This window comes from Cicer arietinum, chromosome 5, assembly GCF_000331145.2.
Source record: "Cicer arietinum cultivar CDC Frontier isolate Library 1 chromosome 5, Cicar.CDCFrontier_v2.0, whole genome shotgun sequence".
Classification (NCBI taxonomy): domain Eukaryota; kingdom Viridiplantae; phylum Streptophyta; class Magnoliopsida; order Fabales; family Fabaceae; genus Cicer; species Cicer arietinum.
This window is the reverse complement of record NC_021164.2, coordinates 69,544,374-69,567,798: the sequence shown is the minus strand read 5'-3', so window position 1 is coordinate 69,567,798 and position 23,425 is coordinate 69,544,374. Positions and strand designations below refer to the sequence as shown.

Here is a 23,425-nt window from a genome sequence, read left to right as displayed (position 1 = left end):
AGTCCACTCCGTTTCAAAATACGAATAATAAGTCAGTTTAAAGTTGATCAAACAATAAAAAGCATTACAGAGATGAGAAAAGTAATTCAATAAACATAGTCATATAACTAGAAATCAAATTAGACAAATAAGAGTTTTATCTGGTTTCACTCATCCCACAAATATGGTTTAATTACTCATACCAGAGATACAAAAGATAGAGATTGAAGAAGAATTACAAGAAAGATTCATGAACAATTCTTGATAAAACTCCTTCAATGGTGTTAGAACCAACCACCTCTGAGTTTCTTTGTTAGGGTATAAGTCTCCAAACTTCAAGATAACTAAAAAGATACCTAGAAAGTGAGAAAGAAAAAAACGTATTTTTATGCATTCTATAAAGCGTCTGTGCCCTAGACGCAAGCATTTGCAATTCAGGTTATGACTGAAATACCAATTGGACATCTACAACTCCAAATATGACTGAAATGCCCCCACATAGGTTATGTTGATTTGTCACCAAAACTCAGCACTGCACTTAAACAAAGAAACAGCACAGAATTACGAAAATATGTACTTAATCAAGGAAATAAGAAGATATACATGTCAATAAATTCAAGAACTAAAATCAACAAAATATATCAAATAAATTTTTATATTAACTAATGATTAAAGATAAATAAAACTAAAAATAAAGAAAAATATGCAAATGACGAAGAGTTACCAATGTTACTCAATGGGAGTCCTTGTGATTAATTTTTGTCCTCATCGTGGTCTTTCTCAAGGGGACCCATTATAACCTTACCTGTTTATTTTGTGTTTTGAGGTATTATTAGATTTACTTATTTGAGCTCAAGAGGCAAATGAATTTCATTGACTACAAATAACTAAAGGCACTCTGTCGAAATCTCGTTTTGTCGAAATGTTCTTTAAGAGAGAAAAAAATGTGTTCCAAGGATGTATGCAAATTAACACGATTCAGTGTCATTCAAAATACTTAGAATTACTAACTTACGTTGCAAGGTCTAAGCAATAGGTTTTTAATTTTGTCAAAAAAAATGGTGTGGAAGAAGTTAAAGGGATGAAAGGGAAACATTATGTCTTATGCAGCTAGAGAAGCCTTAATTAAAGCAATTGTTCAAGCGATACCAACCTATGTTATGAGCTACTTTAAACTCCCAGATTCGTTGAAAGCATGATAAACAAGTTTTAGTGGGGAACTAAGTAGGGTGAGCTTAAAATTCAATTGCTAAGTTCAAATGCCTTCAAATAAGGGGAAACAAAATGGAGGCATGGGGTTGCGAATGTTAAAAGAATCTAACCTTGCAATGTTAGAATAATATATGTATGGCTACGCGAGTGGCTAATTAGGCAGCACACTACTTAATTAATTTTGTTATTTCTAAGTCAAGATAGTTATTCCATTGAAGAAACACCAAATTGTATCTTGACTTTCGATTTGATATCACATTTTCTTTAATGAATAATTATTTTCACTTCCAAATAAATAAATAACTAATTATTATTATTATTATTATTAATCTTATATTTTTTTGACAAGATTATTAATTTTATATTATAACACAAAATTATCAATTGTATTTATTTGACTTAAGGAAGCTAACCCAACAACAGTCATCACAAACGGCGTCGGCTGGCGGTGACTAATTTTCCGGCCAGCATAAATAAGATGACTTCGACTGCAACCACCACTTTCTTCATCTACTCAAAATTCCCCAATTCGCTTCTTCGTTCACGTATTCATACCTGCAACAAACCCTTTTCACTTTCGCTTCCACCATCGAAACTCCGTGCAACCCATTTGTCAGTATGCACTTGTTCCCGCACCCCATTCACACCCTCCACGAGTTTCTCACCCCAAAGAAGTTTATCCAAGTTCATTTCAGAAAAGATTGCATTTTTTCTCATTGGGTCGTTTATCTTCTTTGGTTGCTTTAACACAAGAACGGCTTTTGCAATTGCAGTACCCCCTTCTGGTGGAGTGTTGGAAGAGAAGGAGAAAAGCGATGAGGATGCAATGAATGAGAGAATTTTGGAAAAGGATCCAAGAAATGTTGAGGGTCTTAAGGTGATTGTGTATGGGAAAATTAGAAGAGGGAAATGTAAAGAGGCTGAGAAGTTTGTGAAGAGGTTAATTGATGTGGAGCCAAATGAGGTTGAATGGAGGCTTTTGCTGGCACTTTGTTATGAGACAATGGGGTATTTGAGTAAAGCTAAAACATTGTATTCAGAAATTTTGGAGCACAGGCCTCTTCTTGTTAGAGCTTTGCATGTAATGTTAATTTCTCAATCTCTATCTCTTTCTGTTTTGATGGATGAATATGAATGCTTTGTTTAGGTTAGTCAAATGCTGCTAATGAGGGATTAGAAAATAGAAATTTAGAATTGTTATTTGAATGTTGATAATTGTTGACTTGTTGTGTTGCTTCCTTGATGGTAATCATGGTTATTAGGAGTGCTCATCTAAAAACATTGTTATTGTTAGGCTATGAAAAAGATAATACCTTTGTTATCCTTTATGCAAATATGACAATGATTGCGCCTTGACATGCTTGTTTATTTCATATCTACCCTAACTTTTTGAGTTTTTATTTCATGGTGTCCATTTACAAGAAGTATAGATAATTGATGTATGGTTCTGGATATTGTTTCAGATTGATGCTTCGAAAGCATACCTATTATGCTTATATTGTTTTGAGTAGTTATGGCTGTGCTTGCATAGACTGGTTGTATCAACTCCCAAAAGCCTTGTATGTAAATTGGGAAGAGGCATGTGATTGTAAATTTATATGATGAATATTAGGTGGAGCTAGGCAGCTTATGATCAATTGTCAAAATAACAGTTATATTGTAATGTAACATTGCTTGGGAATGATTTGGGATGAATTCAAATTAGAGGTGGAAGTTACTTTATATGTTAGGGAAACAAAGGAGAACATGGAAGGAACATAAATGAGAAGAAGGCTGATCCAAAGTTGCCCCAATATTAGTGCTATGTTGTTAATCTCAAATAGCAGGATGGAGCACCTGACACCAAACTGCTAAAGCGGTATAGCAAATGGCGGGATATCCACCATTGAAAGACTTTAAAACAGTATATAAACTAAATATATAAATCTCATGGTTTTACATCTTACGGGATAGTAATCGGCTATGGCAAGTTGTGTTCAAGTGTATTATTTTCATTTTCTTATTATGTTAAGTATCATGGTGTTAATATTTGTACTATTTCTGCAAGAATCATATGTTAGTCACTGCGCCTTGCTTCAACTAAGCTTGTGTAGTTTTTATCTGACAAGCTTCTTGGTCTTATTTTGGTATTATACATAGTATTAATGTTTTTCAATATATATTTCGGATTGAAGTTTTTTTGCTTTGGCCTTGTTATTTGTTGCATGCACTCTTTAGGTAGAATTTGAACATGTCGATTGAAAAATTGTTTTACAATTTAATTTCGATTCAGATTTGAAGGCGGCTTGCTAGATGCTTCTTTGATGGCATTTTGTGGTGAATATTAAAAAAAAAAAATTAATTGTCTTACAATTCCTTGTCAATAATATCATGAAATCAAGTTACCATGGCACTTCATTTACCATTGAGATGGCTGATACTCTCTTTTTTGACAGAGTCTGGCTATGGTTATGCACAAAAACAATGAAGGTCCTGCTGTATTTGAAATGTTGAATAAGGCTCTAGAGTTAGCTATTAGTGAAGACAAAGTTACAGAGGAGAGAAATATAAGAATCTTAACTGCACAAATGCTTGTTGTACAGGTGAATCGCCGATCCATCAGCTTGGGTATCTAATACGAATTCGAATAAAGGATAAACAGTGTGTTTTAGGAGTAATTATTTGGAAAACATAACATTTGTGTGCTTTGCAGGGTGATTTGGAGGAAGGTTTAAAAAGATTTCAAGATTTGATCGATCAAAATCCTAGAGATTTTAGGCCTTATCTTTGCCAGGTGAGTTTGTCTGCAAATCATGCAGGGAATAATCTTTACTGTATTGATTTATCCAAAGAACATATTGCAGGGAATAATATACAGTCTTCTGGATAAAAAGGAGGAAGCTGCAAAACAGTTTGAAACATATCAAGCTCTTGTGCCTGAAGAGTTTCCTCAGAGGGGATTTCTTGATGATATCACCATACAAGCAAAAGGAACATCCCGAGTACAGTTTCAGAAGGAATTTGGAAATCGATTTTCTGACCAAAAGTAGGAAAAGATAAAATATAGGTAGACTCTCCAGTTTGAAGTCAAACAACTCTTGTAAAACCAAAAAGTTAGATTACTGTAATAATGTAATAATAGAATGTATAACAGTTCTCTTTTTATTTTCTTTTTCCAGCCCTTGTAGTGCATGGTTTGGACTTTGGAGTCAGATTTTGCTTTTCTTGCTCTGTTTAGATCATGCTTAAGCTCATTGAGGACAAACAACTATTTCGCAATAATGTTTAATCCTTCTATTTTGTTCTTTTGATGTGAAATGCTATGAGAAATGTTTAAAAAATATCTTGACATAAGTGAAATACTAAGAACACACACTAATTGTTGTTAGATGAAATTTCATGCTTACTCCACCCAAAAAAATGTGGGCTCAAATTATAAGCATAATCATATTCTAGCTGTCAATTTTATAATATGTCTCAATATAAGAGAGGAACAAATTCATTTATATGTTAACTAAAGCATCTATCTTTATTCAAACAAATTTGTATAAAAAAAATAGCCTCTAAAATGATTTTAAATAAATTAATATGAACAAGCAAATTCTAATATGTACTGATGTTTAAAAATTACTTGAAACTTTAATTACAATGAACATCATTTTTCAAAAGAATAAGTTATCGGTTCTCTTCGTATTAATGGCGGATATGATATTCCAATAAGAGTTGATTTAACAAATTGAATTTTAAGAGACATAATTATTATTTACTTTTTTTGAATTAATATTGATTGAGATTATCTCAATGTAAAGACTAAAAGTTTCGATAACTTATGTTTTTAAGGAGTGTCTGGTTCAAATAATTTTGAAACATCAGTTGTTTATAGAGGTAGTCCACCTTAAATCCATTGTAGGAACATTAACAAATTAGAACATGCAATATATTAAATTATATGTTTGTGAGTAAATTCAGTTTTAATTGGATTTATTTAGTATTAAAAATCAAATTTGATATCTGGATTAATTAAAAAAAAATCATATTTTGACTTTTCACTTATTATGTTTTTGTTTGTGGTCTGTACTTATTTTGGTATTCATTCCTGGGATTAAATGAGCTTATGAAAAAGTTTAATAAATTAATAAGCGTACATTCTCTATGAATAATTTATCTCATAAAAAATTTAAACTAGAATACTTGTTACTAGTATTTCTCTTAATATAGTTTCAAATTGAAAAGTGTATAACCACAAAATTCTAAATAGAAAATTTTACCTTATACTCTAAAAAATTACAGGAAAATATTAAAATACCCTTATATATATATATATTAAAAGTTATCATCTTTTTTATTTATTTATTTCAACTTTTCTAAAACACACAAGTGACAAACTTAAAAAAAAGTTTTTCAGTACACAACACACTTCTGGAAATTATTTTTAAAGTTTTTCAGAAATAAACTATCGGCAAACTTCATAGTGACTTTTTTGGAAGCTACCGAGAAACTCCATCTACAAGTTTTCCGGTAGTTATTTATTTTTTTTAAAATATTTTTTAAAATTAATTTAGTTGTTTAATTTTTTATTATATTAGTATTTATTTAATTCATTTGATTTTAACTATTTTTATTCTTATCAGTTGATAGAGCTAGAGATAGAAACGACAAAGTTGTAGGAAGAATACGTGATTTTGAATTTTCATTGTCTAAGATGCTACACGTAGAATGTGACGATTTATGGTGTACTAATTATTAATTATGGTATATTAATTATTATGGTGTATTAATGTTATATTAATTATTTACAGTGTATTATTTATGGTATATTAATTATTTACAGTGTATTAATTATTTAATTGTTTTTTATGGTGTATTATTAATTATTTAAAAATATTTATGGTATATTAATTATTATTTATGGTGTACTAAAAAAAAGGATGTGTACCGAAAAAATTGAAGAAAATTTAAAAATATTTATGGTGTATTAATTATTATTTAATTTTTTTTATTGAATTCGGAAATGATGAAATGATTAAAAGAAAAAAAACTGATAAAATAATTATAAAAAAAAAGAGAGTATTTTTAGTATTTTCAAAAATTTATGGGGTATATAGGATAAATTTTTCTTCTAAATATAGGTAGTCAAATTTGGATTAGTCCGAAGTGGAAATAACCAAAAATGGAGATTTAGGCTTAGATATTTTTGCACAAAAAGAAAGATAAAGACACAACGTACCTTAATTTATTCGTGGATGGATCCTATTCCACTCCACCAAATAGAAGAGAGAGAAAGAGAGAGAAAAAGTTGAAAGAGAAAACAAATTTACTAGAGAGTGGAGAGTGTAAAAAAAAAGTGTTGTATTGTTGAAACCATTGTCAATAGAGACACCAAGCTAGTTCCATGACAGCTTGATGGCAAAGTATAAATGTTTCAAATATTGCAAGGACAAAGGAAACAAAAGAAAATAATGTTCAAGATGAATGCAAAACTATAAGTACTAAAGTTTGACTAATATCCCAAATACTCAATTATTTATAAATATATTGAATAAATATATGTATTTTGTTCTTCAAAAAAATCATCGTAGACAACTTATTTAATTTTGTTTTGGTTCTTTATTTAACCATCAACTTCCTGTAAATTATAATGAATGACGTCTACAATTAGAAAATTAATAATGAGTTACACGACTCTCCAACTTTTAGAATATTACACTTAATTTAGACATTGTAATTAAAAACATCTAAGCAAAAACCATATTTGGTTTAAATCTTGTTGTAGTTGTAACAAGTTATTTTAGTTTTCTACACTTACATTTTATTTATATAAATTCTTAAATTTCACAAACCAAAAAGAAAAGGAAAAACTCTAACATCTGAGTTTCACACCGGTTACCTTCAATATTTTACCAATTCAGCCTCGGCTCGAACCGAACCATGGCTCGAGCCGAATTCTCTATGGTGGCAGTTTGTTTAATAATTGTCCTAACTTATAACCAAGTAAAAAGTGTTAAAGGGGGAGAGTCTCTATCAAATGTTGGAGTGAATTGGGGTGCACTTGCATCACACCCTATGGATCCTTACATTGTGACAAATATGTTGAAGGACAATGGAATCAAGAAGGTAAAACTTTTTGATGCTGATCCATGGACTGTTAGTGCCTTTGCTGGTACAGACATTGAAATCATGGTTGGAATTCCTAATGACCAATTGAGTAAATTTGCTAATAGTCTTTCGGATGCAGAGGATTGGGTAAAAGAAAATATCACCAAACATCTCCAAAATAATCTCGTCAACATAAGGTGCGTTATACATTTTTGCATTGTTGACATCATATAATTAAAATAAATTAAATCCTCGTGTTACATCTCTCCCGCATTTTCCTCCTGTTGTTGCGTTATTGCAGATACGTAGCGGTTGGAAATGAACCATTCTTGAAAAGTTATGGTGCATCATTTGTGAAGACAACGTTCCCAGCTATGCAAAATATTCTAAAGGCTATTGATAAGGCTGGATTTGGAGACAAAGTGAAGGTAACCACAGCTTTGAATGCAGATGTTTATGAGTCTAATTCAAATAAACCATCCGATGGAGATTTTCGAAACGACATTCGCGATGTTATGAATCAAATACTTCAATTTCTTCACGATAGGAATTCGCCGTTTCTTGTCAACATATACCCTTTCCTTAGTCTATATCAAAGTGAAGGATTTCCAGAAGATTTTGCATTTTTTGATACACAAAGCAGAACAATTGATGACAAAAATGTACAATATAGCAATGTGTTTGATGCAAATTTAGATACACTTGTTTGGGCATTAAAAAAGGCTGGTTATCCTGAGATGACAATTGTTGTTGGTGAAATTGGTTGGCCAACTGATGGTGACAAAAATGCTAATACCAAAAATGCAAAAAGATTTTACCAAGGTTTTCTTAAAAAAATGGCTACCAAAAAAGGTACTCCAATGCTTCCAGGACCTATGAATGTGTATTTATTTTCTCTTTTTGACGAGAATTTAAAGAGCATTGAGCCTGGTAATTTTGAACGTCATTGGGGAATTTTTCGCTACGACGGACAGTCAAAATTTCCCATAGATTTTTCAGGTAATGGAGAAGACAAATGGCCGGAAGGTGCAAAGGGTGTTAGATACCAAGAAAATAAATGGTGTGTCCTAAGTAAAGAGGTTAAGAATATGAGTCTTGTGCCGGAAGCATTAGACTATGCTTGTGCTGGTGCTGATTGTACAAGCTTAGGATATGGTTCTTCTTGTGGAAATTTAGGCATAGCTGGTAATGCATCCTATGCTTTTAATCAATATTTTCAGACAAGAGACCAAAGTGTTGAGGCATGTGATTTCAATGGGTTGGCTAGTATTGTAACAACTGATCCATCAGATGGAACTTGCTTTTTCCCTATTGAAATTGAGAGTGCTGGAGACATGATAACATCAATGCGTTTAGTCACAAGCTTTTTTATTGGACTCTCAATCTTTTTTGTAACATTATAAATGTAATAATCAATTAAAATAACTATCTAGTGTATTTCCTTTTGTAAGTGTGTACTAGTGATTTGGTTTAATTTTCAAAGGACATTATCAAAATAGAGTGATTCATTAATTTGGGTTATCAAATACAAAATGTAAAATTGCACATCTCAAAATACACGAGGTTTTCTTTTAGGATCTCAATTGCAAGAAGGGATGGATCTATAAAACGATCACAAGAGGATAAACAAATTTTAAGTGTTATATACTTTTAGCCCGATTTAAGTTTTATTATTTTTTAGTCTTGAAAAATACAGTTTTTTATCCTGTAAAAGGTGAAAAATACAACTTTTAATGAATAGGAAGATTAATTTTTTTTACAAAAACTCAAATTCAACTGTCTTTTAAGGACTAAAAATATATGTAATTCAAAATTTTAAATTGAACTATCATACATTTTTATTAGAGTCGTTCAAAAGTCAAGCAGTTCTCAAAATTTTATATTAAAAAATAAATTTAAAAAAAGTAATTTAGTTATAAATATATGATATAATATATTAATTATAAATGTTCACTTAACTTAGTTGGCCATATTAATTATATGGTAATAAGAGCAATGATAGTTAGGGTCAGGGCCAATTATTATCAAAATGAAAAGGTTAGAGAAATGTTAATTAAGATGTAAATGTATTCTGTTTATATGTTGGTATGATTTTATGAAAATTTTATGATATATTTTATTTATGTGTTTTTATGTATTAATATTTGTTTGTGTTAATAAAAAAAAAAAAATCTATGTAATTGTAAAAAATAATAATTTCTACATAGTTCTTTTTTTTCTTTAAGAGACGACGTTTATTAATAATCATAAATACTTTAAAATTTGATCAATATTATTTTAATAGATATCCACGTAGATATAAACAAAGCACAAATATATTTTATTTGACATAACAAATAGCGCACGAATGTAATTATCTAGGAAGTGTCCATGTATGTGTTTGATGATGATGACAGGGAGCACCTCCCACTAAGTTAGGCTTTATGCTACCACACTGTTTTGTTTTTGGTAAATATCTCTTGTTTTTATACTCATTATTTTAATTTAAACTTAAACTATCAATTTTTATTTTATTTTATATTTATCAATTAGTTTTGTGGTTAATTTTATTAAACACTTAAACTGAATCTAATACTATATTTATTATGAATAATCAATTAACTATCATTAAGTTGGTAAAACGGAGTTTAACTTTGTTGTTATATTTTTTCAAGAATGAGAGAATGATACAACAACGTAAAGATGGTGCATATTTTAATAAATTAGAATGAACTTTATTTATTTTAATTTTATTTGTAATAATTTTTAGTTTGCTTTAATTTGAAATTGTATATAGATTTAGTTGATGTCATGTGTAAGTGAATATATTTTACTTTCTTATATTTAGTTTATTTTATAAAAATATGATGTGTAAGTTCAATATAAGTCTAAAGAATGATGTCACTTATGACCTATTTAAGTTTAGAATTTCTCTCATGAGAATGGTGAATGAGCTATATCTCATCTTTGAGATATTGGATTAAAATTTACTTGAATCTTGGTTTCTTTACCATTATAAAAATTCTTCATTGACTTATCAATAATCGCTGATTGTGGCGTTTTTTCCATCTTAACCAAATCCATCTTTTACTCATTCCCCCTTTACCTTTGTTACTTTATGTGAATAAACCACTTTGTTAAATCTTCAATATCATGTGAAAGAATTCAAATCTACATCGACAAGTTAATATTTTTTTCAAATTTATTTATAATTATTGATCACTTGCCACAATCTCGAACCATTACATATTCCCTAACACGGTGGATCCTTCACCACGAGAGGTGCGCTAATGATAACAATGTCTCGATTGACTTCTCAACCATAGCCAAAGTTGAGGATCTATTCAATGAGGACTTGGATTCTCTCCACCAACTCTCCTTTAATTTACATTATCCCCTATCTCGTCATGGAAAGGTGGAGGGAGAGTTAACGGGGATGATCTATTTTCATTCAATGAAGAGCAATTGGGATAAACATGAAGTTAAAGGTTCCCACACTTATTGGGGGGAATAGGCTACGTGCAAATAAAACGTTCTCAATTATAACGTTTTTTAGGAATAATATATTTATTTTCTCACATGTGAATATTTTACAAGATATTCAAGAGTCATACTAATAATCAATTGTACATTTTTATTTTAACTAATTTCATAAATTACATTTTATTTTTTGACTAAATTTCAAAAACATATTAACAGATCAAAATAAGCACATTTATATATCTTAACTAATTGAGATGTTAATGAACATTTATTAATTAATTGATCGGTGACAAACATTTATCCGTATATCTTTTGTCCAATAAATTATAATTAGTCTACAAAAAATTTCTTCATTTATATCTCAATTTTTTTTTCAAAAAACACGTTAATAATCAAATACACATTTCTCTCTTAACTAATTGATTTGAAAATGATCATTTTTTAACTAATTGATTTGAAAATTTATGTTTTCCCTAGAAAGCCGAAACCTTACATATATAAAAGACAAACTTTTTAGCTCGAGTTTCAATTGTGAGAAAGTTAAAGGAAGAAAATTTTAAAACGAAAACGTTTTTCTAGTTATGTTAGACATGAGTTTGAGATATGGCAACTAGAGTTGACTGGTTTTGATTTTAGATAAGGATGAAAGGAAACGAACTGAATTGAGAGAGTCGATGGAGAATAGAAAGTGATAAATCTCAAGATTGTAGGAATACGGGTGAAGATTATCATAATCCTAGAAAGATAAGACTAATGAGATTGTGATTATGTTGATCTTTTTGGGCCCAAAATTTTAGTGGACTTTGAACTTGATCTCTATTTAAACCTAACATACATATTACACAATACAAAATATAAAATAATTAATTTAATTTTTTAATAATGGGTTGGTCAGGTTCAAAAAGCAACAATATAAAAATACCCATCAAAACTCACTCGATTTACTTGTTGAAAGGAGACAAATTGAATTGAGAGAGCCGATGGAGAAGAGAAAGTGATAAACCTCAAGACTGTAGGAATACAGGTGAAGATTATCAGAATCCTAGACAAAGGAGACTAATGGGATTGTGATTATGTTGATCTTTTTTAGGCTAAAATTTTAGTGGACTTTGAACTTGACCTCTTTTTAACCCTAACATACATATTACACAATACAAAATATAAAATAATTAATTTAATTTTTTAATAATGGGTTGATCAGGTTCAAAAAGCAACAATATAAAAATACTCATCCAAACTCACTCGATTTACTTGTTGACATGTTAAACTGTTTGTTCTCAATACGAACAGCGAGACTGACAGATTCAGTTGTGGTGGACTTCTTTGTCCACCATTAATTCAAAAGAAATGCTTTTTTTGACATAAAGATTTTAATGTCAAATATGATGTTTATTGATTTTTAAATAAAGATATAGATAAACAAATATAGTGTTGCATAAGGTGTCTCTATTTTGATATAAAAATAACGTCAGCACACTTCAAAGAGTTAAAAAGAAAAAGTAGAAAGTGTAAGTAAGTGTATCATTTTTGGTGTTGAAGATTCAATGCATGAGGAGGTGGGACCTACTAATAGAATACGTCATGAGGATGAAGTCACCTTGACATATCTGATGTTGATAAGTTGATCCGCAAAGGAGCCTTCGTTGCATCCTCCACGAAAATGTTTGGAAGAATCGTTCTCTCGTTTAAAAATGTAAAAGCAATTCATATTATTAGGATAAAAAAAGCTATAAACATTCTTATTACATATATATTCTTTAAATATGTTATATATATATCAAGTGGAGCACGATTAAGTTCTACTAATAGTAGCTAATTAACACTCTAACAAAACAAAAAAAAAGACCCAAGTGTTATCTTATTTTGCTATGGACATGATGGATTTTGGAAACCCTAATCCTAACCCTTCCTATCAAAGTTTTTCTGCTCCTCTTCCCTCTTCTGATTTCATTTTATCTGATTATCTGGTGCTTGATGATGTTGTTGATCATCATCAAGAGTCTTGGTCACAAAGTACAGAAACTGAATCATCAGAAAAAGCAGCTTCCATTGATGTCATTCAAGGTTTTAGTGATGAAACCTCTATGAACAACAGTAACATGATATTGTAATATTTCTCTTTGTATTTTAGTTTTTTCATTAAATAATAGTACTATATATTTATGTAAATATAATGTATAAATGAACCGTTTTGATGACAGAAAAAGGTGCAAAAGAGAGATAAAGGAAAATAATAGTAATAAAGTAGAAGAAGTGAAGGAAAGGGTAACGTTTAGAACAAGATCACAGGTTGAGATTATGGATGATGGATATAAGTGGAGGAAGTACGGAAAGAAATCAGTCAAGAATAGTCCTTATCAAAGGTAAACAATTCATTTAATTAATTGCCTTCTTGTATGCAAATTAGGTATTATGTAAGTAAATATTTAGAATGGAAAGCATGTAATTAAATAAACTAGCTATAGTAATGTTGAGCACTTATATAACATTGATCAATCCAATCAAAATGATGATGTCCACTAGTGGTGGGTCTGATTTGCTCAATGATCATACAAATGTTGTGGCGGCTGATAATATATATATATATATATACACTATTTAAGCTAGTTGTTGATGGAAGGAGACATGTCTTAATAATATACTATAAGATTGTATGCATTTCTTGGCTGCTAATTAATTAATGAAACCCTAGCTTAGCTACTTGTTCAATCGTGTATGGTATGTGTGTGTGTGGTTCTCAATTTGTTGTCCTTGAACTGATAAAGGTATAACAGCAAGTTGGTGTCACAATTTGCAGTTAAGACAATTAAGTATTATGTCTTGAATTAACATCGGTACTATATGTGAGATAAGATCAGATCAGATCAGCCAGCTTCCCACTTGCTACCTTGCTACTAATTGACACTTTTTAATTATGTGTGTGTGAACGTGAGAGACAAAGATATTAATTCTGTCAACTGCAATGTTTTTGTTATGGTGGTGTTTCCAACAAAACTTTAACTAAATGCTTTTTTTTAAATTATTTTACGTGCCTAGTAAATTTTAAACATAGATATATAATATATGAAGATGGATATCAAGTTACTCTAGCTAGGAGGAGTAATTTTTAGTTGAATTATTTTGTTTAATAATTCATTATAATTATTGAATTTTATCGATTCAAACAGTTGATTATCGCGGAACTATAATAAACTCAAAATTTTAAATGTATTTAATTATATTTGATATGTGATGTTCAATGTTTATGATAAATTATTAAATAGAATAATTGAGTTTAAAGTTGCTTTTTGAGTAATTATTCTCTCTCTTTTTTTATAGGCAAATGGTTAGTTAGTATATATGTTAGGAGATGGGACAATGTTAGGAAGTAGTGTATCACTTAATTATATTTTCAGTTTTTTAAGGAATATGTTTATAAATGCATTCAATTAATAGTTAACACTAACGAAAGTGTTAATAGATCACGAGATAAACATGAATAAATTTAAAATCATCTTTAAATAAAAAATTGTTAACATTGATTCAGCAGTTAGGAATTAATAAAAAGATGAATTAATGAATGAATTGGACGTACATGGTGCAGGAACTACTACAAGTGTTCAAGTGAAGGATGCAGTGTGAAGAAAAGGGTGGAAAGGGATAGCAAAGATTCAAGCTATGTGTTAACATCTTATGATGGTGTTCACAATCATGAGAGTCCTTCCACTTCTTACTACACTACCCCTCCAGTCTCAACCTTGCTCTATTCCAATGAATGGATACTAAACCATGCTTCTACAAACTCATCTTCTTACTAATTTATTATATATGCTTTCATTCTCTCATGTTACTCTGTCTTAAATATAAATATAAATAAATTAAAAAAATTGATATATTTATTTCAAATTTTAAATCACGTACATCAATTTTTTTTGAGTTATTGTACGGAGAAAGTATATATGTATATACATGGCTACTCCTCTTAATAAAAGGAAGGCTGGGAATTAATTAAGGTCTTTTTATCTAATCAAGAATAGTTATTTAATTTGTGCTAATTAACGTAAGAATGGGACGCTGAAGCCATGCACTGTAGCAAAGAGGATGATGGTAATGATATATTATAAAGAGAAATGGTTAATTTGTTTGTATATGGGACAAACCTGAGTGCTGATTGATCGGAATAAAATGAATGAATTGAATTGATTTAGTGTGTTTGGAATTGGAATCAATTTACTTTGACCGCCTTGATATTTCAAACACGTTTCGAACCGACAAATTTAAAAAATATAAATTGATAAAGTATAAAGTATTTCTTAAACTCAACATGCTCCACAAAAATAAAATAGAAAAAGGAAACCTTAAATTTTTGTTTAATTTTTCAACAATAAAAATTGATTTTATTTGGTAAAAAAAAAATTTGACTAAAAATTGAATTCAAGGTAAATAAATTAGTTTATGTTTAAATACATTCATTTGAAAGTAAATTGAATAATAAAATTAAAAATTAAAATCAATTTTGTGTGTTTCAAAAGTGAAATTAAACATACATTAGGGGAGTGTAGTTGACAATTGACATAAATATCCTAGAATTATATCATCTTTTTCACCTCATTTGAAATATATTTTTTTTCTCATTATTTGTAATTTTAGGTTATAATGAAATATTAATTATTTTCTTCACTAATTATTTTATTTATTAAGAATACTTTAGTACGACTTCAAGTGTATATGTAAGGTGTAATCGTTTTAGCAAGCTTGGGTGGATTATAATGAAATATAATATTTGTTTGTTTGTTTCTCCTTATACAGTTGGGATTGAAGTCTAACTTCCAACATTAGGTCAGTAGCAAGTGTGGTCAATGGAAGAACTCAATTAATTTTGGGTCATGACGACTAAGAATCCTTCTGGCAAGTCACTGAGACTGTGATTGAACTATAGAACTATTTTGATTCTTGTTTCCAGAAAACTTGAAATCACGCTCAAATAGGAAGGTCCCTACCCGATTGACAAGTCTATCTCCTTTTTCACCTTTATTTCAATTCAATACGCATTGAAAGAAAAAGCCTATGTTTGAAACTTGGAGAGATCAAGATAGAAGTGAAAGCACACAAAAATCCATTGAGTTTAAGGGGCTATGTTTGGTCTCACCGTCATTATAACACTGGTAAACGGTATATGATACCAAACAATATTCTTTTATTACAATATCAACTTTTTAAAAGACAATATTCTTTTATACACATTATTCGCTCATTTCACTTTTAATTCAATCAAATAAATAAAGAAAATTTATTTCATATGATATGTTTAATACCAACGAAATTCTTTGCATTAACGAATTCAAATTAACTAGACACTAAATTCGTGAAGAACATCTTCAGACTCGCCTACAAATATTACCAGCAATAACTTAAATTGTGACAGGCATGACATGGATGCGGCATCTTTACCTGGTATTCAACAATACCAAAGGAAGCCTGCTTCAAAATTATTGACAAACTATTAAGATAAATTTGTTAGAAAAACCTAAGAAAGCAGTGGGATGCAACATCCATCCTCTCGTTCTCAACAGTTCAAACGCAGAGTTTGGTGTGGTTGGTAAGAAGGTCAAGATTCATCAAGGCACAAAAGATAAAACAAAAAATTTACCTGACCAAAATTTCATTGTAGAATACAATCCCAATACTACACACTTCTCTCGATTTTCTTTGATTGATCTACAATTTTCTCAAATTTAAATATTGCGTTCTCAAACTTCACACATTTTATATGCATGAAACGTATTGAATTTGTTACATCAACCCAGAGTGATTATGAGAAATAGCTCAGCTGAATGGGCAAGAACTCTTCATATTGAGCTACAACAGCTTCTTCTGCTATGATCCATCCGTTGCAATTGGACTTAGTTTGTTTACTTTCTTCGCAGCAACTCTGACAAAATGAGAGCATAAGAACATAATAACACGCACCTAAAGATGTATTATTCTCTAATCTCTACAAAAACTTCAACCTACACCCTACGAGTAAGAAAAGAACAAGCCTCGCCGAGACATACTAGCCTATTTGTCTAATGCTGTATACTATTCAGAGAAAACATCAACCAATTGTTGGTCAAATTGCCATTAACATGGTAAAAGATGTATCATCCCCTCATCAAAAACGCAATGAAGATAGAACTAATGAGGAAATAAAGCAATTAAGGCAAACATGACGAGATAACTAGGTTGGAGAATTAACTATGTTCAGGACAGATGAGTAACCAGCACAACCATTAAAACAAACAAGCCCAGAAGTCCTCCTTTTCTAATCCCAGTCAACAAAGCAATTGACTTGATATATCTACCAGGAAAATACTATTGATATCATTGCCATCTAACAGCTTTTTCACCACTAAGCTTTATATAATCAAAATTTTGAAAGGTTGAGGAAAGTTATCTAGATCAATTTAGAACATTAGATAAATTAGTAATGGCGGAATACCAACCTCAGGACAAGTATATACGAGTAGGGTCATCCAATCCCAGTTTTCAACCATTTGTCTTTGGTTATCATCAAGTGCTTCAAGTAGAAAGTATATTAATGGAGGCATTAGTTGCATCTCAAATTGCCTTGGTCTGCCACAGAGCCCGCAACTTCCAGGGTTTATTTCATCAGCTTTAACTAAAATTGGATTGCCACCATACGAGTATCTGCACAAAGGAATAATAAGAAAAGAATGTTGCAATTCCTTAAGCCCATAAAACAGGATAGAAGAAAAAATACAAGGAAGAGAGAGGGCAGCAGAGGAAAAAAAAAAAGATATGCTGATACTGAAAAACATAATTGATAGCATGAATGCATGATTTATGTATGTATCAAAAGCTGTGTTGTCAATCGTGGATTGTGGAAAATAGCCATTTGTTCAAATTTCACTACATAAAAGTGTTATCATACCACAATAGCCGCTATTTGACAGTATTTTGTATTAAATAGCATATCATGAACAATAACAATTTGTTCAAATTCTGTTACGCTATAGCGTTTCTATAGCCGCTCTTAAACAACATTGACAAAAAGAACCTCAGTGAGTATGCTTCTACACTCAACCAGAGGGAGCCATTAGTGAGTATGCTTTTACATGTTCATAAAGCCCAGCCCAGGTATTGCAACTCCCAATCAGCATGAAGGTTATAAAGAAATTGTACATCTCTGGTAAAGTTGAGCAAATAGCCTCTTTGATCGGCACTTAACAGTTACACCAGAACCATACAATCACAAATTGAAACTATATAAGCCAACCTTATGACTTGGTGCTACTGTTAAAGTCTCAACATTTTATCACTTTCTAACAAGACAATGAACTGTTATGAATCTTTAACAGGTACTTTCACATGTGTTCAGACAAAAATATGTGATAAGGATCAATCAGGTACATATAACTCTATAGTAAGTTCACTCCAAAACATAATTTGCTACATACCTGAAACACTGATCCGGATAAGCATCCAACCGTTTCTTGAACTTGAGATATGTTCTATCAGCTGTCAAAGCTTTATCATATTCATATTGCTCCTTCTCCCAAGTTTCTTCTGCTTGCAAAGGATCCTCAGCAGAATTTCCATTCTCCTTAATTGAAAGTGATGAGTAGCTAGAGCATACAGAACTAACATCCCCTGTAGATTGCTCTTCCTGTGTGTATATATAAAAGCAAGGCACCACTGAAAATAGCCAACACGCCAATTTCAACAGTAGTAACACAAAAATGATAATGCCAGAAGGTAAAAAATTCATTAAAATTTTCAAAATCAAATTTTCTGTACCTGGAATATCATTAAGATTATGAACTGAAGCTGTTGATGGTCCTGGATCTGGAGAAGATGCAGGGAATTTGTGTTGGCACTTTTTCTTTTGTTTCTTGCTCTTAGTTTTAGAATTAGAAGAAGCTATAGTCCCAGCTTGAAAGAGTGCCTTGCCAAGGTCTTCAAAACTAATGTCGATATCTTCTTCGTCTTCATCATCCCCCGAGTTGGGATTTTGAACTTTGACTTGCTGTTTATGTTGAGAGATGTCCATGTCAGCAAGTTTCTGAAGTCGAAGAACTCGCCAACGGGTTTTGCATTTGGGAGAAACACAGCCGAAAATAAAAAGCATGCGATGATGAGATAGAGGAGCATAAACTTGTGCAACGAGGGAGAGGCTACTGGCACATGTAACACAGCGAAGCAAATCCATATCGATGACTTCCTTGGGAAGGGGCCAATCCTGTTATTATTATTGGAATAGAAGAACAAATCATTTACAGTTACAAATATATAGAATTAAAGGTTGACACACAAAAGTTGAAGAGGTGAATTACAGGGAGGCCTCCAATTTTAGTAGTATAAGAATCAGATAGTTCGCGGTAATCGTTGGCCCATGGCCCCGGCATGCCTAGCGAAACTTTAACCATAACCGTTGCGAGGGACAAAGCTCAATCAAATGAATTGCTGCTTTGCTTCCTTCTTTTCCTCCTAATAAGTAACCGGGTTCAGTGGCGGTGGCGGCTTATTGTTAATGTTGTGTGTTCACACTTCACAGTGCAATGCCTGTTAAGGGTTAATGTTAGCTTTAATCAAAATAATACTTGTAAATCAACATAAAATCAAACACGTCAACACCAGCAATTTTTGTATAATTGTGTAATACCGAATTACGAAATATCCAACAGTGACAGTGTTGAGAGATGATTTTTCAGATGTTATTAATTGATTATCAAGTATAATTGAGAAGGGATCTAACTAAATAAATATTCAGCAAATAGTAAAATTTACTTGGTGTTATTCGCATTATAGGAAAGGAAAAAAAATCGATTTTGGAACAGATGCGAAAAGACAACGACGAACATGATTAAACTTACGGTTCCTTGAGAACGTAAAAAAGAAGAACGAGAAGCAGCGGGACGAAGACGAACAGCGGAGTACGAGCCGGAGAGGAGGCAGGCTGCGGGGTTTGTTGGGGTTTAAGGTGTGAGGGCAGGGTAACGTAGTTTTTAACTAGGGCTTTCCGTAATTTCATTTAATAAGGAAAAAAACAAAATTCATGGCCATGATGTTTTGAAATTTTAAAAGATTAAAATTACTTTTAATTTTAGTTTTGAATTTTTGATTTTTAATTTTTAATTTTAATTCATAATTAAGTTTTCCTTTTTATTTTATTTTAAATAAAATACTTTTTTATTCTAAATAAAATACCTTTTTTATTCTAAATAAAATACTTTTTTTATTCTATCTCATTATGAATTCATTAAAAATTTAATTTAATTCTTTTAAAATAATTTAAATATTATAAAATTATAATTTATTTAATTATAATCATTTTATCAATAGTAGTTGAAAATGATAGACGTAGAAGATGACTATCATACCAATAATCGATCATCGAAGGCAATTGTGGTAGTCAAAAAAGATAGTTGATATTAGATGTGTTGGTAAGAGCGTGATTGTCGTGATATTAAATATGCTTCTTAACTTAAAATTTAATGCCTATTTGGTTGTATTATTATTTTAATTTCAATTGTGCTATTACATATAGCAAATTAATTGAGGAGTTATATTTAGTATAGTCGTAGGTTCATAGGTTTCTTAACCTTTAGACTATTTAATTATAATCATATTTAAAGTTTTGATAGAAAAAAAAATAGGTTTTTCAAAAGACTTTTAGGATATAATAGACTTTTAAAAAGTTCATACTTCAAAAAATGGTATCTGACAATTAGGTTAGGTTCATACTTCAAATTTTTAAAAAAGGTCAATTCTATTTAACCAATGTTTGATCTTGCCTAGCCCATTTTCACCCTAGCGGTGGTTGTCAAAGGTGGGTGGTTGATGGTGATAGTTGTAGTCAAAGGTAAAGTGGTGGTGGTAATGATTGGAGGTAGATGGTGGTGATGATCGATGGTTGTTGGAATAGTATTTATGTTTAGTGATTGTGACATGTTAATTTAAAAACAAAAACAAAAAGTATAAAACATATTTTTTTTTAGTCTTAAAAAAAAATGAAATTAAATAAAAAATCAACTCGACTCCCCTTTATCTAAATAAATTTTGATTTTGAAAATCAAAAACAAAAAATTTAGAACCACCCTAAACAAACTCTAAATAATTCGAAAATATTTGAAACACATATCATTAATATTTCAGAGATTTTAAAAGTTTAGGATTCCAGATTTTTTATGTTTCAAAATTTTCATAACACGCACAACATAAGAAAAAAAAACAAAAACAACAACAATTTTGTTAGTTACTTGTTTTTCTTTCGATTATATCTAACTTTAATTTTACATAAACTTAATTTATATAAATTTTATGTTTAAATATAAAGGTGTAATTGCAAAAAGTGAAGAGATAAATCATATACAAGATATTTGATTTTCTTTTTTAGCTTAAGTATGTTTTATGGTGACTCAACGTATTAGTTTATATCTAATTTTTATTTTCCAATTGTTAATACTGAAGTAACTAAAATATCACTAAAAGGGTGGGTTGAATAGGGATATTGTTGTTTTATAATTTTCTCAAGTGTTTAAATCAATGTCCTCTCTGAGATGACGAGAGTCATATGATAGAAATTTGATACTTTCAATATGAGCTGAACAAATAAGAGAGAAAGAGAGTATAGAAGATAACACATTCAACTTTATATTGGTTCACCTAATGAATATTATGTCCAGCCCTCACACACTTATGAGTTTTTACTATGGATCAAACGGATTAACCTCTTAGTTACACTTATGTGTGTTCTTTAGCCTCACCAAACTTACAACTTTGTTTCTTACAAGTTTCAACTATTCTCAAATGTAACTCACTTGGAAATTACAAAATGATATGAGTATTATGATTTTTCTCTTTACTAACACTTTCTAAAAGGATATTTCAAAGATATAGTGTAAGACTATAGAAAATATAAAGAGATGATGGAAACGCTCTTGATAGCTTTTAGAATTGCTCTTTTTATGCTATGTTGTTGTGTATTTAATGATGAAGAGCTCCATTCCTTTTATAGAGTTTTGTGATGCTTTATCCATGTGTCAAAACACTTTATGACGGTTGGGGACTTAATCAAAAGTCCAAGGTCATTAATCTTAATTACAAAAATGTCATCCAACTGTCCTTTGTACTGATTAAGCGTAGGAGAATGGGTATTCAGTTCATCCTCATATAGGAGGTTCAATCCTCCTAGAAGTTCGGACATGAGTTGTCCTTTTCCTTTTTTCAATCTTCAAGACATGTAAGGCTCTATTTTTGTCTTGTTAAGTACAACCTTTTTGTATGTTGATGTGTTGGGTCATTTTCAACATCTGAGGGTGAAGTGAGCTAGAGGTCCTTCATTTTAAAGTGCATCATCTGTCAGATAAACTCTGGCCTTTGACTTCTTCTTTTAAATTGTTTTTTCTTTCATTCTTTGACACTTGATTTATCTTCTCTTTATGACAAGAAATCATTGTTTCAGTGACATTGAATATTTTGCATCTTTGAAAGTTTATTTTCTTAAGGGTTCATCCTCTTGTCTGTATATCCTCCAGTTTTGAAAATTTGATGGATTGAGTCAGATTTTTCTCCTTTTTATCTTGATGATGAGTAACCTGTTTTCTAATAAATTCACTCAAAAATACAGATTAGTCATTAACCACAACCATAATCTTTTAAACAATTTTGTTCTCATTAAAACCATTTGAGAGAAATTTTGTCTCAACAAATACATAATATATTATTTTAGCCTGTGAAAAAATGTATTTTATATATTTTCTCTAAAACATGTGTCAATCATTTGTCCAATAAAAAATATGGAATGTGACAAAAGAAAATAAAAATGAGAAATCGTGTATCCAATAATTTGATTAGTCAAAAAATTCGGAGCATGATAAAATTCCAATAACTTATATCTATAATTTTTTTTAATAATTTTTTAATTTTTTTTTTTAATTTTAAACATTTTTTAGAAATAATTGGAAAAAAAATTAACTTTTTTATCTTTTACAAAAAATAAAATAAAATTCAAAAAAAATTTAAAAATTTTATAAATATTTTTTATCATAAAAAATCAAAATATTTTTATAGCAAAACTTTTATCATAAAAAAAAATATATTTTGTTTTTTGAGTTTATTTTTTATTTTTTTTATGTTTGGAGGTTAATAAAACGAAATAACACCTAAATAACATTTAAACTATGGTGACGCATCAGGTTTATATAACCTATTTATTTGATTTTGACTATCAAAATAAACAAAATAATAAATAAATAAAATATTGCGTATTATCGGACATCAAGGGTCTATTTGACTGGTTTTAAAGTTAAAGAACCAAATTTATTGAGTCACAATATAAAAAACTTTTATCCTGACAATGTAACTAAATCTATTTTTATTTCATTCGTGAAGTTCTTAAAATAATACATTCTCTTTCCGATCATGAACTCCCCTAAAATATGTTAAGCATTAGTTTGTGAATGCTGAAGTCCTTTATTTCTCAAAAATACCATGATGACATGATGCTATACAGGTCCAACGAATCAGTTTTTTTATAAAAAAAAAAAACTGAAAACCAAATTGTTGTTGAGACTGCAAGGTGCAAACGTTACTCAGAATAATGCTATAATGAAGCTTCTATATTCTAATCAATTATTTTCAAAGTTAGTCCATTGAGACATGATGATATATACAAAGGTAGCAGCTAACTCAACACGCTACTTCACCTTCCATC

At 30.2% G+C, this 23,425-nt stretch overlaps 4 protein-coding genes across 6 annotated transcripts; 3 read left to right on the top strand and 1 right to left on the bottom strand.

The window, feature by feature from the left end:
• Positions 1-1,295: 1,295 nt before the first annotated feature.
• On the top strand, positions 1,296-4,476 carry LOC101495350 (protein SLOW GREEN 1, chloroplastic). Its single transcript, XM_004502818.4, has 4 exons — positions 1,296-2,272; positions 3,627-3,773; positions 3,884-3,964; positions 4,035-4,476. Exons 1-4 carry the CDS (start codon positions 1,670-1,672, stop codon positions 4,218-4,220), a joined length of 1,017 nt encoding a protein of 338 aa, XP_004502875.1. The 5' UTR covers positions 1,296-1,669; the 3' UTR covers positions 4,221-4,476.
• A 2,497-nt stretch (positions 4,477-6,973) lies between these two features.
• LOC101495021 (glucan endo-1,3-beta-glucosidase 5) lies at positions 6,974-8,716 on the top strand. Its single transcript, XM_004502817.4, has 2 exons — positions 6,974-7,463; positions 7,568-8,716. Exons 1-2 carry the CDS (start codon positions 7,099-7,101, stop codon positions 8,667-8,669), a joined length of 1,467 nt encoding a protein of 488 aa, XP_004502874.1. The 5' UTR covers positions 6,974-7,098; the 3' UTR covers positions 8,670-8,716.
• A 3,726-nt stretch (positions 8,717-12,442) lies between these two features.
• LOC101494696 (probable WRKY transcription factor 59) lies at positions 12,443-14,551 on the top strand. Its single transcript, XM_004502816.4, has 3 exons — positions 12,443-12,835; positions 12,930-13,091; positions 14,312-14,551. The coding sequence occupies exons 1-3, from the start codon at positions 12,597-12,599 to the stop codon at positions 14,523-14,525; spliced, it is 615 nt and encodes a 204-aa protein (XP_004502873.1). The 5' UTR covers positions 12,443-12,596; the 3' UTR covers positions 14,526-14,551.
• A 1,789-nt stretch (positions 14,552-16,340) lies between these two features.
• Positions 16,341-19,735, bottom strand: LOC101494385 (uncharacterized). Of its 3 annotated transcripts, XM_004502815.4 has the most exons (6): positions 19,584-19,735; positions 19,044-19,272; positions 18,508-18,949; positions 18,168-18,405; positions 17,193-17,397; positions 16,341-16,639 (listed from the first exon to the last, which is right to left on the bottom strand). In XM_004502815.4, exons 2-6 carry the CDS (start codon positions 19,134-19,136, stop codon positions 16,520-16,522), a joined length of 1,098 nt encoding a protein of 365 aa, XP_004502872.1. In that variant the 5' UTR covers positions 19,137-19,272; positions 19,584-19,735; the 3' UTR covers positions 16,341-16,519. The 3 variants fall into 3 exon arrangements, with proteins under 3 accessions (XP_004502872.1, XP_027190022.1, XP_027190023.1); XM_027334221.2 differs by having other exon boundaries at positions 18,168-18,949; XM_027334222.2 differs by having other exon boundaries at positions 18,168-18,949; positions 19,570-19,711.
• Between the last annotated feature and the right edge of the window lie 3,690 nt (positions 19,736-23,425).

Coding starts and splice junctions, on each gene's coding strand:
- LOC101494696 (XM_004502816.4), top strand. CDS start 12,597: ATGGACATGATGGATTTTGGAAACCCTAATCCTAACCCTTCCTATCAA. Junction 12,836..12,929: donor AACAACAGTAACATGATATT/GTAATATTTCTC, acceptor TTTTGATGACAG/AAAAAGGTGCAAAAGAGAGA. Junction 13,092..14,311: donor AAGAATAGTCCTTATCAAAG/GTAAACAATTCA, acceptor TACATGGTGCAG/GAACTACTACAAGTGTTCAA.
- LOC101495021 (XM_004502817.4), top strand. CDS start 7,099: ATGGCTCGAGCCGAATTCTCTATGGTGGCAGTTTGTTTAATAATTGTC. Junction 7,464..7,567: donor AATAATCTCGTCAACATAAG/GTGCGTTATACA, acceptor GCGTTATTGCAG/ATACGTAGCGGTTGGAAATG.
- LOC101495350 (XM_004502818.4), top strand. CDS start 1,670: ATGACTTCGACTGCAACCACCACTTTCTTCATCTACTCAAAATTCCCC. Junction 2,273..3,626: donor TTCTTGTTAGAGCTTTGCAT/GTAATGTTAATT, acceptor CTTTTTTGACAG/AGTCTGGCTATGGTTATGCA. Junction 3,965..4,034: donor TTAGGCCTTATCTTTGCCAG/GTGAGTTTGTCT, acceptor AACATATTGCAG/GGAATAATATACAGTCTTCT.
- LOC101494385 (XM_027334221.2), bottom strand. CDS start 19,136: ATGGTTAAAGTTTCGCTAGGCATGCCGGGGCCATGGGCCAACGATTAC. Junction 17,398..18,167: donor TATCCGGATCAGTGTTTCAG/GTATGTAGCAAA, acceptor TCCTTTGTGCAG/ATACTCGTATGGTGGCAATC. Junction 16,640..17,192: donor TCGTATATACTTGTCCTGAG/GTTGGTATTCCG, acceptor TCATTTTGTCAG/AGTTGCTGCGAAGAAAGTAA.